Genomic DNA, 12,365 nt, shown 5'->3' with positions numbered 1-12,365 from the left:
GATAATTAACTTCCCGTAGGGCAAGCAAGTTATAGTAATCGCAAAAAAATCGAAAATGAAAATTTTATATATCTTTACGTTTCAAAGGTTTCTGAACATTTTGGCATACCTTAGAAAAAATGGATGTATGTGTGTGTGTGTGGTGGTGTGTGTATGTATTATGATGTATGTATATGTATGTATGTATGTATGTATGTGCGTGTGTGTATGTATGTGCGGATACAAATTTCGTCGACGATTTCGGGAACACGGATCAACCGATTTGAATAATCAAAAAACATTCGATTCGTATTGATAAGAAGACGTGCTGATTAGTTTTTGGCAAAGGCAGGTCTAGCCGTCCGAAGATACGGGGCAAAAAGTGCTGAAAACGGTAACTCAGTTTTTAAGAGAACGGAGCATCCGATTTGAATAATTCAAAAAACATTTCACTTGTATTGACAAGATGAAGAATCGATAAAATTTTCATGAAGGTAGGTCTAGCGGTTTCGGAGATATGGAGGAAAAGTAAAAAAATGAGCCATTTGGCGGTCAAAAATGATCATTGACATATGCACATCAAATTATCAGATATTTTACAGAGATTTTAACAATAAGTATACATTTTGTTAACATTCCTATGGGTTCCGTACCAAGCTTATGCGTTAGCAGCGACGCGGCGCTTACGCGCTTTATATTTTGACCGTATGCAGTTAAAGCAGTACGATTGCTTTGAAAAAAAGTTCAGATCTTTCACAATATGTCAAAATTAAAAAATTTTTTTTTTTTTTAAATTTTCAAAAAAAAGTAATTTTTGTCTAATCTATAGTTTCTCAAAAATCTAATTTTTCAAGTAATTTTTTCAAAAATGTTAAACGTTTTTAAAAAAAATAATATTTTTGGTACGGGAAGTTCCAGCAATTTGCCTTAAGGCACGATGCCTTAATTGCCTTAAGACAGAATTCCACTTACAGCTAGTTCATTCTTTATTTGAAATTAATAATTGCTTCAATATGGATAAGTATTTATAATGAATATACGTACTAAATAATAGCAGTTTAAATTATAAAATTAACTAGTAGTGTTATGGCATCGTGCCTTAAGGCGAATGCTAGAAATTCCCGTGCCGTAACAAAATGTTCGAGGAATATTAAATGTTTTGAAATAGATTATTATAAATATTGTAACATTGTCTAATATTTATAAGAATTATATAAACTGGATTACAAAGTTAAAATTATTTATTTAAATTATATAAGTGAGCTTTAAAACTTTAGCAACCATTAAAATTAAAATCTGAATTATTTTCGATATACAAAAAAAAAAATTGAAAAAAAAAAATAAATAAAAAAATGAAATATTTTTTCCGCCAAAATCAATTATTTTGTCAAAACAAGCAGAAAGTTTTTTGAATCATTCAATTCGGATACTTAATTCTCTCAAAAACTGCTAGTTTTTGTACGTTTAGCTCCGTACGCTCGGAACGGCTGAACCAGCCTTTGCCAAAAACTAATCAGCATATCTCCCTATCAATACTTATTTTGCGAACAATAATCACGAGAACTTCAGTTTTATAAGTTAATATTAACTATATAATATTGCTTAATAAATATAAATAATGAAAATAGTATAATAAGTGCAAAGTGCGATAATGCTAGAAATGATTTGCATGCAACATGCATCTAGTAAAAATTAATAAAAAAACATTATATTAGGTATACACTATTTAAGTATAATTATTAAGATATATAATTAATTAATAACATGCAAAGATTATACATATTTTTCCTAAGTTCATCTTATTATTTGTGCAAACCATGAATAGTTTTTCTATTAAATCATAAAATCAAAGTTAATTATGAATGTTAAATTTATTGTTTGGTTAATACTTTAATCGAGATGAAATTTGAAACGTAATGAAAATATTCTTATGAAAATTAAATCGATTGAATGAAAAATATGTGAATTAAATTATAGTTTTAATGTAGATTAATGATGAATTAAATATATATTTCGTCGTAGATTCCTAAAACCAATTACCAAATTTTAATGATAATCTTATACATCATTTACTACTTTTATTTTGTAGTTAATTATTTGTTATCTGTTTTTTAAAAACCTCTTTGTAAATTATATGCTAGACTTATTAAGACGAAAGAAATAGCTGTTGATAAAATGCTTATTGCAGAGTCAATTCTATGATATAATTTTTTATAACTAAATAGTATTATACGAGTATAATACTAAAAAAAACGAATAAAAAATGTAATTTTTTGTTACTTTGCAAATTTTTAGTTATTAAATACGTTTTATTCTAGAGGGCATTAAATAAGGGTATTGTCAGATATTCTAGTCTAAAGGCATGAATTTTATGCGATTTTTGAAGGACTATAATAAAAAATGCAAATATTTTTACAACTTATTATTTTATAAGTTATTAATTAATGTTTTAAAAACACAGAAAAAAATAAAAAAAATAGTTGTGATTCTTGCAAGTGATGAAGTGAAGGACTTAAAAAATTGGCACGTGATCCTGATTTTATTTCTCCAAATAACACAATAAAAAATATTAATAATCTAGAATGATAAATAATGGACAAGTTAATTTTCACAAAATAGCAATGTTAGAAAAAAATTACAAATACAAAAATACAATTTTTTTTGATACTCTCGATTTTTATAAAAATCGAAATTTGGGGTTGAGTGTAGTTCATACTGATAAGCAGACTATAAAAAACACTCTGTAAAAATTTCAAGTAAATCGGTCCAGTAAAATTTAAAAGATCGTGAAAATGGTGAAATTCGAAGAAAACGCGTTTAAAGTTTCGCAAAGGAAGGAAATAGCCAAGGGTTATTGAGATTAAGGGGCACACCTAGTGTGAAATTTTCAAATAATCGAATTTTGAATTTTTCCATATTTCGATAATCGATATACTAAAATCGATATCTTAGATAGTTTTTGAGTTACAGCCATTTAAAGAGTATATATATATATATATAGTATATAGTATAATGATCATTTTATCTTTTTTCGCGAAACAGCATTTGCTGAATTTGCTACAGCGATTACTCAAAAACAAATGATCCGATTACTATCAAATTTTTTTACATGTTCTATATATAGTCCTCCGTAAAATGAACTATCGATTTTTTTATCTGATTAAAATTCGAATTGTGGCAGGCTAAAAACAGCCAAAATTCGACTTTTTTTAAAAAAACGCCGCCATTTTGTCAATTTTTGATTTTTTTTTTTATCGTAGTTCATTTTACAGACAATATTATCTAGTTTAACGAGATTTTTTTTTTAAATTTCATCCATGTAGAAGGACGGAATCACTGCAGCAGTGAAGGGCCTTTTTTTGTGACGCTGTTGGAGATCGACAGAAACTTAAAAAATATTTAATTTTTTTCTTCTTACTACGTATTTTTAAAACATGTATAAATATATTCCTAAAATTTTGAAATGATTGATAAAGTAGTTTTTTTAATATGAATTCCCAAAAATCACCTATTTTTAGGCGGTTACACTGGTTGTGCCCCTTAAAAGGTACGTGTATAATAATAAGAGAATCAGTTCTTTAAAAAAAAGCTGAATTTAGGAACAGTAGACCCTCTATCGAGTGCGGAAAATACTAAATCAGGGTAAAGCACATATTTTGTGTATCACTAGAAAAAGCATATACGACCCGAATTAAATACAAATTAATAAAAAATCAACTTACACAAGCTTCTACATACGTTACAGCCGATACATTTTCTCGTGCCGGACAATAGTTGTCCGGCCGCCATCTACAAATGGTTTTTGTTAGCAAATGAATAATGTGTACATACACAGTGCCGGTTTTGTTTTCTGTACGCTATAGTGCGGTCCACGCTCACCCTGTTGTCGACCGCCGGAACCACCAAGACCACCAGGACCACCAGAACCGCCGAGCGGGGGTAAGTGGTGACCCAGATCGCCGACGTCGTCGTCGAAGTCTTCTTCTTCCTCGTCGAAGTCATCGGAGTCTTCCTCGGAGTCGTCCAGGATCGGACGGGGGCCCATCTTGCTCCAACTGGGAGGAGACACGTTGATGGGGCGGTGAGAGGTCGAAGATACGGGGAAATTGCCGCCTCTGTTCACGGGCTGTAGGCGCTCCACGGTGGTGACGCCGCTGATGGGGTAAGACGGTTTGCGGTGGTTGTTGGAGGAGGACGATGAGGAGGAACCTGAGGAGTCTTCTGGAAAAAAATAAACGAAAGTAAATATTAGCACTTTTTAATTTTTTGAAGCAAAGGTTTATGTTTGAGGGAGTCCTTAATCACGTTAGCCCTAAAAATGGAAGGGGAGAAGGTTTACTAAAAATCACAAAATATCACGTGGGGCAGAGTCTAGTCTAGTAAGATATCACGCATTTTTTACCTCAACTTTAAAAAAAATCCTAACATTCTCAAAAATGTTACGATTTTTTAGGTACTAAAAATGCACGTAATGTTTGCTGAGGGAGGGGTGTAATTTTAAATATCACGACTTATCACCAATGCTTACGTAATTAATGGACGCTCCCTTTCCTTTAAATTTTGTACAAACCAATATTTAAATTTAAGAGGTCTAAGAGGCACGAGTTTTACGTGATTTTTAAAAGGTCGCACAACTGGCAACCAATATTTAACTCGTCGTCGCACAACTGGCAATACTATTTATTGGAGATTATGAAAAAATATAAAAATTAAAAGTGGTATTTTTCCTTAAGGTAAGTTATATGAACTTCCCACATGATTTATAAGTATTCCTAGTGGATTTATCACACATTACTGAAAATTGAACACGTGACTAATACAAGTCCGAGTATTTTCTAAAATATTCAAAATTCAATAAATTTTTATTATTGTAATAGTTTCCATATGATTATAATTGTTTTTTAAGTTTATTAAGACCAGGTACTATATTGCAATACCAAATAAAATCTCTAATTTTAACAAACGCCAAGAAAAACGCTGTTATTTTCTTTTCAAATTTTGATGATTTTTCTGAATTGAACGACTTGTCGTAGGGCCGTAATATTATTTTAGTATGATCTATAAGACCATGGTCTCTACCGTCAAAAAAAAATAGTCTAAAAAAAAATTTAACACTTTATTACAAGAAAACGGTCTGGCCGATCTCTACCACAAACTAATCAGCGCGATTCCCAACCAATATCTTTCGAACGGTTTTTGAATTTTCAAAATCGATTCAGAATTGCGAGCTAAAACGTGGACAAATTTTTTTTTGCTATTTACAAAGAAACGGCTTGGCTGATCGTCGCACAAAACTGATAAAAGATAATCCACATCGAAATACGTCGATTGGTTTTTAAAGTTTTGAAATCAGTCTAGCAGTTTTTGAGAAAATGTCGATAAAAGTTCAAATTTCGACAAACGCCAAAAAAACGATACGAATTTTTGCAAAATTAGACGAATTTTTAAAATTAAACGACAAAATTTTGTTAAAAAAATTAATAAGAATCTTCGAAAAAAATTTTTTTAACACTTTATTACAAGAAAACTTCTTCTTTACCAAAAAGTAATCAACACGATTTCGAACCAATATTTTTCGAACGGTTTTTGAATTTCCAAAATCGATTTAGAATTGCGGGCTAAAACGTGGACAATTTTTTTTTCACTTTTCTGCTATTTATAAAGAAACGGCTTGACCGATCGTAGTACAAATTCGACGATGGTCCTCGTCGAGATACATGGAAATGGTTTTGAATTTTTAAAATCGGCCCAGCTGTTTTCGAGAAAACGTCGATTCACGACAAAAAATCTGTTCACACACACACACACACATACTTTTTCCAAATTTGGTCTTTGATTCAGAATGCCTTGAAACGCCGAGAAAACATAAAATTTGCGAATCGGATTTTTTGATGAAAACATAAACTTTCCCTTCGAGAAGTTAATGAAAGCATCATTTTTTGTTCCAAATATACTATTGGTGTTTTACAAATCACACTTTTTTCTCTTCAGGCAAGTTTCTGTACCTTTAATTCCTCCAGTTTTATTTTTTGCATTTCTAAATTTTGTATACGATTGATTTTAGATCCAATTTTAATCGTCTCCATCAGCTTAATAATATATAACGAAGTTATATTTTCAATAAAGACCATTTTATTGATTGTGGTTTTAATAACTCATACAATATTAAAGTTAAATCTGTCATAAAATTTTATTAATGGAGCCTATGGTTTTATCCACAATGACTCCACGACAAGTATTTAGATGATTTAATTTATGAGTCTAGACAATGACCGAGTAAAAGCCTTGTGGGCGTTTTCCTGCACATTGTATAACAGATACATGGACAAGATTCAGAAACTGAAAAAATATGCATTTTAAATTATGTTTACAACAATTCGCTTAAATTCTCGTTCTCGAAGGCAACCCCATGGTTGTCTTCAATATTTTGATATATATTTTTATTAAAAGGCAACTCGATGGTCTTTTTATCTATTAACTCAGTGGTTTTGATATAGATTTTTTATCATTTACGTAATGTGATGTGTAATGATGGGGATCTTTGAGCTTATTATTAGGTCGTTTAAAGCACTTGCTGATGATTAATTGACTGCAATTAAATAATAACACTGGAGACGCATTGCAAATAGTTTGTATGTATCTCGATTCTTTAATTAGTGAAGTAACAGACAGCTGACTGCTGCAATGCAATATTATTTTGCAAGTCAACTACATGTGAACTCAATCAATCTTATTGAGCAGGGGCTGATGTAAAGAGATAGTAATATGAATTTTTTTTTTAATTTAAATTAAATTTTTCATAAATTATAACTTCTCGAAACTGTGTTTTTCGATGCGATAACCACGATTTATCAAATATTACCGCACCGATTTACTTGAAATTTTTCCAGAGCTTTTTATGGACTCTCTTTGGTGTGAACTACGCTCATGGCCAAATTTCGATTTTTGCCATTAGAAAAAAATCGAGAATATCAAATAAGTTGTAAAAAATTTTTTTACAGACTTCAGGCTAAATTCATGGGTCAGATGCCAAATTTTTGTGCTCTCCATCTTCTAAAATTAAAACTTTATGACATTTTTCACTTCCCGAAGGAGAAGTTAATGTTTTCACGAAAAAAATCCAATTCGCTAATTTTATGTTTCCTCAACGTTTCAAGCCACTCCGAATCAAATAAGACCAAATTTGAAAAACTTATGTGAACAGATTTTTTGTTGTAAATCGACGTTTTCTCAAAAAACTGCTGGATCGATTTCAAAAATTTAAAAGCCAATCGATGTAACTCGATTAGGACTAGCTTTTCTCAGTTTTGTGCGACGATCGGCCGAGCTGTTTCTTTGTAAATCGCAGAAAAGCGAAAAAATTTTCGTCCACGTTTTAGCCCGCAATTCGGAATCGATTTTGAAAATTCAAAAACCGTTCGAAAGATATTGGTTGGATATCGACCTGATTAGTTTCTGGTAAAGATCGGCCGGACCGTTTTCTTGTTTTAAAATTTTTTTCGACAATTTTTATGATTTTTTTATGACGGTATATACCATAGTCTCATAGATCATACTGAAATATTACGGCCCTACGACAAGTCGTTCAATTTTAGAACTTTCATCGAAGTTTGCTCAAAAACGCCTGAACCGATTTCAGAAATTTAAAAACCATTTGATGTATTTCGATGAGGTTTATCGTTTTTCAGTTTTGTGCGACGATCTGCCAAGCCGTTTCTTTGTTATTTGGAAAAAAGTGTTAAACTTTTCATCCACATTTCAGCTCATACTACCGAATCGATTTAAAAAAATCAAAAACAGTTCGAAAGATATTGGTTGAGATAAAATGATGCTATGATCAGGAATAAATAAAATTCAACTTACGATTAATTCCTTCTCTCGATAAACAGTCTTCCCACTCTGTCTTCGATAATTTATCATCATGATCCAAATCGCAAGCTCTTCCAAAAGTTCTTGCACATCTTCTTGGTTTAACAATCTGAAAAGTAGTACATACATGAAATTATAGATTTATTCAAAATAAATAATTTTCACCTTACTTTTTTCACAAGTCTTTTAAGTTCTCGATACTCATTCTTGTCAAGCCATCCATCTTTATTACTATCCATTGATGAAAATTTCCAGTCGACAACTATTTGATCGTCGTTATTACCATTTGAGGTAAAAGATCCACTTTGTGACCTCTGATATTCAGTTTGGAATATTTTTATGAGATTCAGGTTGAAGGATGCTCTGTCTGATTTGCTACAACCTGGAATAAATAGATAGAAAAAATCCTAATGTGTAAAAAAGGTAATTAAAAAGGTTAATGTAAAAATAATCATAGAAAAATGTAAAATAAAATTCAATTTTTTCTGTTTAGCAGGAAACAAATTATAGTCTCTGACTTTGACTTAAATAAATGTGTTTTTTTATTTTATTTTTTATTTATTTAATTATTTATATATTATTTTCATATCTCAGTCAGACAGGAGTGTCGGGTATGAGAGATTATGAAAACAAATTTCATATTTTTTATTTACAATTTGGGATCAATAACCTATATATTAAAATTCCATAAATTTCATCGCCCAATGAACATCTAGCCTAGATCTAGGTATTACTAATCATTAATTAGCATATTTCACTGACAATATAAAAATCAATATTAAAAGAAAACTAGAGCAAAAGTTCAAGAATCATATCGTAAATTGAAGATATAAAATTATTTAAAATCATTGTACTATGTCTTAAAATTCATCCTTAAATGCAAAATGATTCTAATATTATTAGCCTTTTAAAGTGAGATATAATTTTTATAACAACATAAAATTATTGAAAAAAGTGGTTTTACCTTTTTATTATTTTTCTCTCTAGATGACGATCTCCTATGTGTTGACTTTGCTGTGAACAATAAAAAATATAATAAATATGATTATAAAAAAAAACAATTTTGTTTACAAAAATAACAATTAAAATACAATAGCAATTAGAATAACTAGTAATTGAAGTAAAATAGCAATTACTAAATATGGTACATTTTTTGGTAATATTTGTAATAGTAACATCATAGGTAAAAATACAATAAGTTTGGTAAAAAATAATAATATGGTACAAATTTACACAAAATGCCTCATATAAATCTTGCTCATTTTTCGCCATATAAATAATCAATGCTGCTGATACAACAATTATTTTGATTTAATATCAAAGAGATTTTATATGATGCATCTGGATAATTTCTTTGACAACACAACGTGTTTAAGGTCTTGATGTTTCAGTAAACATTTGTACAAATTAAATTCACGCCAAGCAATTCATTTACACCAATGACTATTTTGATTTATATCATGAAGTCAGTAATAATTATTTTTTTTATTCAATTTATTCTGCAATCTGTTAGATAAATATATAAATAAACTAGTGGTGTGACAAGGCAACTTGCTGGAACTTCCAGTACCGTAATTAAACATTCGAGACATGAAAATAATCAATGTTTTGAATAATTTCACATAGATTATTATAAATGCATACTTTAAACTTAAAAGTGCTTTTTAAATTAGGCGACGAGCGTATTTTACGAACTGAATTTTTTTTGGAAAATATGTGTTTTTTTTAACTTTTTTGAGAATTAAGAAATTTTTGAAAATATCCGATTTTTTGAAAATTAAGAAATATTCTCAAATTTTTGTATGAAACCGTTTTTTCAAATGTCGGTGTTTTTTTAATTTTTTCGAAATCTGTTTTTTTTTTTAAAAATGAAAAATTTCGAAAATTTGAATTTTTCCAAAAATTTTGATTTTTTTTTGTTGAAAATTTTCATAATACGAAATTTCTGTAAAAGAATTTTTTGCACACTGTCTACTCAAGCAAAATGTTTTTTGAATTAATTTAATCGGATGATCCGTTTTTACACCCTTTGCGCTCCATACCTCCGAAACGGCAAAATCGCCTCGCGATCGAGTACGAACCGAATGATGAGGACATTTGTTTGAACCATTTACGTAAATTTTAAAATTAAAATTCTTGGTACCAATGTCTAATGAAAATGTTTGACCGCCAAATGGCATTTATTTAACTTATTTTTATTGAGAGTCCATAACCGCTAAATCTGCCTTTCCGAAAATTTGAACAATTCCTAGTTTAGTCAATATAAATAAAATGTCTTTAGAATTATTCGAATCGGACTCTTCGTTCTCTCAAACACTGAATTACCATTTTTGATTCTTTTTGCCCCGTATCTTCGAAACGGCTGCCTTGTCTCTGTCAAAAACTAATCAGCACATCTCCCTATCAATAGGAATCGAAAGTTTTTTGAATCATTCAAATTGGTTGATCAGTGCGGTCGAAAACGTGGATGAATAATTGTATTCATACAAACACACACACATCCATTTCTTCTAAGGTATGCCAAAATGTTCAGAAACCTCAAAAAGTCCAGAAATGCAAAAAATTTCAATTTCGATTTTTGGACGATTACAATAACTTACCCTACGGAAGTTAATACAACAGGTCTTGCTAGCTTAAGAGAGGTATTTGTGAAAACAATTATGTTGATCAATTACCTTTCCTGGCGCACAGAGGTCTGCCAGTGCGTACACTCGTATTAGGGATAGGCTGTCCACGTCTGGTGACACACCAGCAACCCGATCCGGCCAAACATTGCACCGGGGAATACCCGCCGTCTTTCCTGCAACGCGGAATGAATTGAAAGTTGACGCTTCCTGGACGTTTAGAACGCTTGTTCCAAGGGCGTAGGCTTTGCTCGCAAGACAAGCATCTGAAATAGTAACAAAAATTTGAGTTATTAAAACAATAGCTGTTAGAGAGACTTCTTCTTAAACCTACATTATCATCACGAGGATGAATTGATTCGACCACTCGACTCACCTTACACTGTCCGTTATGTTTCAATGTAACCGCGAAGCCGAGACACTGCTGTCTCTCCAGGTGACACTTTGATTTGTAAGTGTGATTATCGGAGCCGCAAACGGGTCGAAATCTCTGAAACCTGGTCGTCTCTATGGAGCGAGATGTACGAGACACCGCCACCGCTTTGTTCATGCACTCTCGCATGCGGATGGAGCAATCGTTCATCTGAAGGATAGAGGATTGAAATCAGATTGGGAATAAGGAATGAGAAATTTGAAAAATATTAAAAAACTAAAAATTTTTTGCAAGAAAAGTTTATGTTTTTTGCCAAAAAATCTGAAATGCTAATTTACGTTTTACCGACGTTTCTGAATGGAAAGACACCAAATTAAGATAAAGTAGGTGTGTGGAACCAATTTTTGACTTTTCGTCGGCGTTTTGGCTCCCCAAAAATCTAAAAACCTTCTATATGGGCTCGATTAGATTAACTCATTAATCAGGAATATAATTAATAAAAAATAACATTTTACATCTAGAAAAAGTAGAAAAGATTAGAAGTAACATGATTGATAATTTGCTATTTGAAAATTCATAATGTATCTCAAGTGGGTGCGGTGCGGAAGCTTATATATTACTCCGACTTACGAGTATTTTGAGATACGAGCCTCTAAAAGAGCGATTTGTTACTTTGACATATAAGCATGATTCGAGACACAAGCTTAAAATGATTTTTTTCTAGAACTAGTGGAGTGCATGGCATCGTGCCTTAAGGCAAATTGCTGAAACTTCCCGTACCGTAATCATGTGGTACAAAAACCAAAAAAAATATATACACGTTATTAAAATCTCTATAAAATATTTGATAATTTGATGTACATATGTCCAATAAATATTTTTGACCGCCAAATGACTTTTTTTTAACATATTTTTATTGAGATTCCATAACCGCTGGACCTGCCTTCCCAAAAATTTAATCAGTTCCTCAAGTAAAATGTTTTTTGAATATTAAAATCGGACGCTCCGGTTCTCTTAAAAAACTGAGTTAGCGTTTTCGGCACTTTTTGCCCCGTATCTTCAAAAACGGCTAGACCTGCCTTTGCCAAAAACTAATCAGGACGTCTCCCTATCAATACGAATCGAATGTTTTTTGAATTATTCACATCGGTTGATACATGTTTCCGAAATCGGTGACGAAAATTTGTATCCGCACACCACACACATACATCCATTTTTTCTAAGGTATGCCAACATATTCAGAAACCTTTGAAACGTAAAGATATATAAAAAATTTCATTTTCGATTTTTTTGCCATTTACTATAACTTACCACGGTAAGTTATTAAATAGACCCTTTCTTCGCCAATCCTAAAAGCCAAGAAAGGTGTTGTTAAATTAAATTCATAATAAGAATAAATAAAAATCTTAGTCTACTAATTAGTAATTTATTTTTATTTCTTTAAACTGTGAAAATTCGAGATCTTAGAATAAGCCCAATAGATTTTTATTAACATTTCAGGAAAAATAAAGTTTTATGTT

At 31.0% G+C, this 12,365-nt stretch overlaps 2 protein-coding genes across 2 annotated transcripts in view; one reads left to right on the top strand and one right to left on the bottom strand.

Moving 5' to 3' along the window:
* LOC113377965 (SPARC-related modular calcium-binding protein 2-like) overlaps nucleotides 1-11,055 on the bottom strand; it is a 12,287-nt gene extending 1,232 nt beyond the window's left edge. The window contains exons 1-4 of the mRNA XM_026618442.1: nucleotides 10,524-11,055; nucleotides 8,019-8,230; nucleotides 7,843-7,957; nucleotides 3,811-4,200 (exon numbers count right to left, since the gene is read on the bottom strand). Coding sequence (XP_026474227.1) covers nucleotides 3,811-4,200; nucleotides 7,843-7,957; nucleotides 8,019-8,230; nucleotides 10,524-11,055 — 1,249 coding nt within the window. The remainder of the gene's footprint in view (nucleotides 1-3,810; nucleotides 4,201-7,842; nucleotides 7,958-8,018; nucleotides 8,231-10,523) is intronic.
* Nucleotides 1-12,365, top strand: part of LOC113377958 (SPARC-related modular calcium-binding protein 1-like) — a 116,996-nt gene that overhangs the window by 62,792 nt on the left and 41,839 nt on the right. The window lies entirely within an intron of this gene.

The sequence above is a fragment of the Ctenocephalides felis genome, unplaced genomic scaffold (assembly GCF_003426905.1).
Source record: "Ctenocephalides felis isolate EL2017-DRISC unplaced genomic scaffold, ASM342690v1 CF-g0.4_SCAFFOLD_00845, whole genome shotgun sequence".
Classification (NCBI taxonomy): domain Eukaryota; kingdom Metazoa; phylum Arthropoda; class Insecta; order Siphonaptera; family Pulicidae; genus Ctenocephalides; species Ctenocephalides felis.
This window is presented reverse-complemented; position numbering and strand designations above follow the sequence as displayed.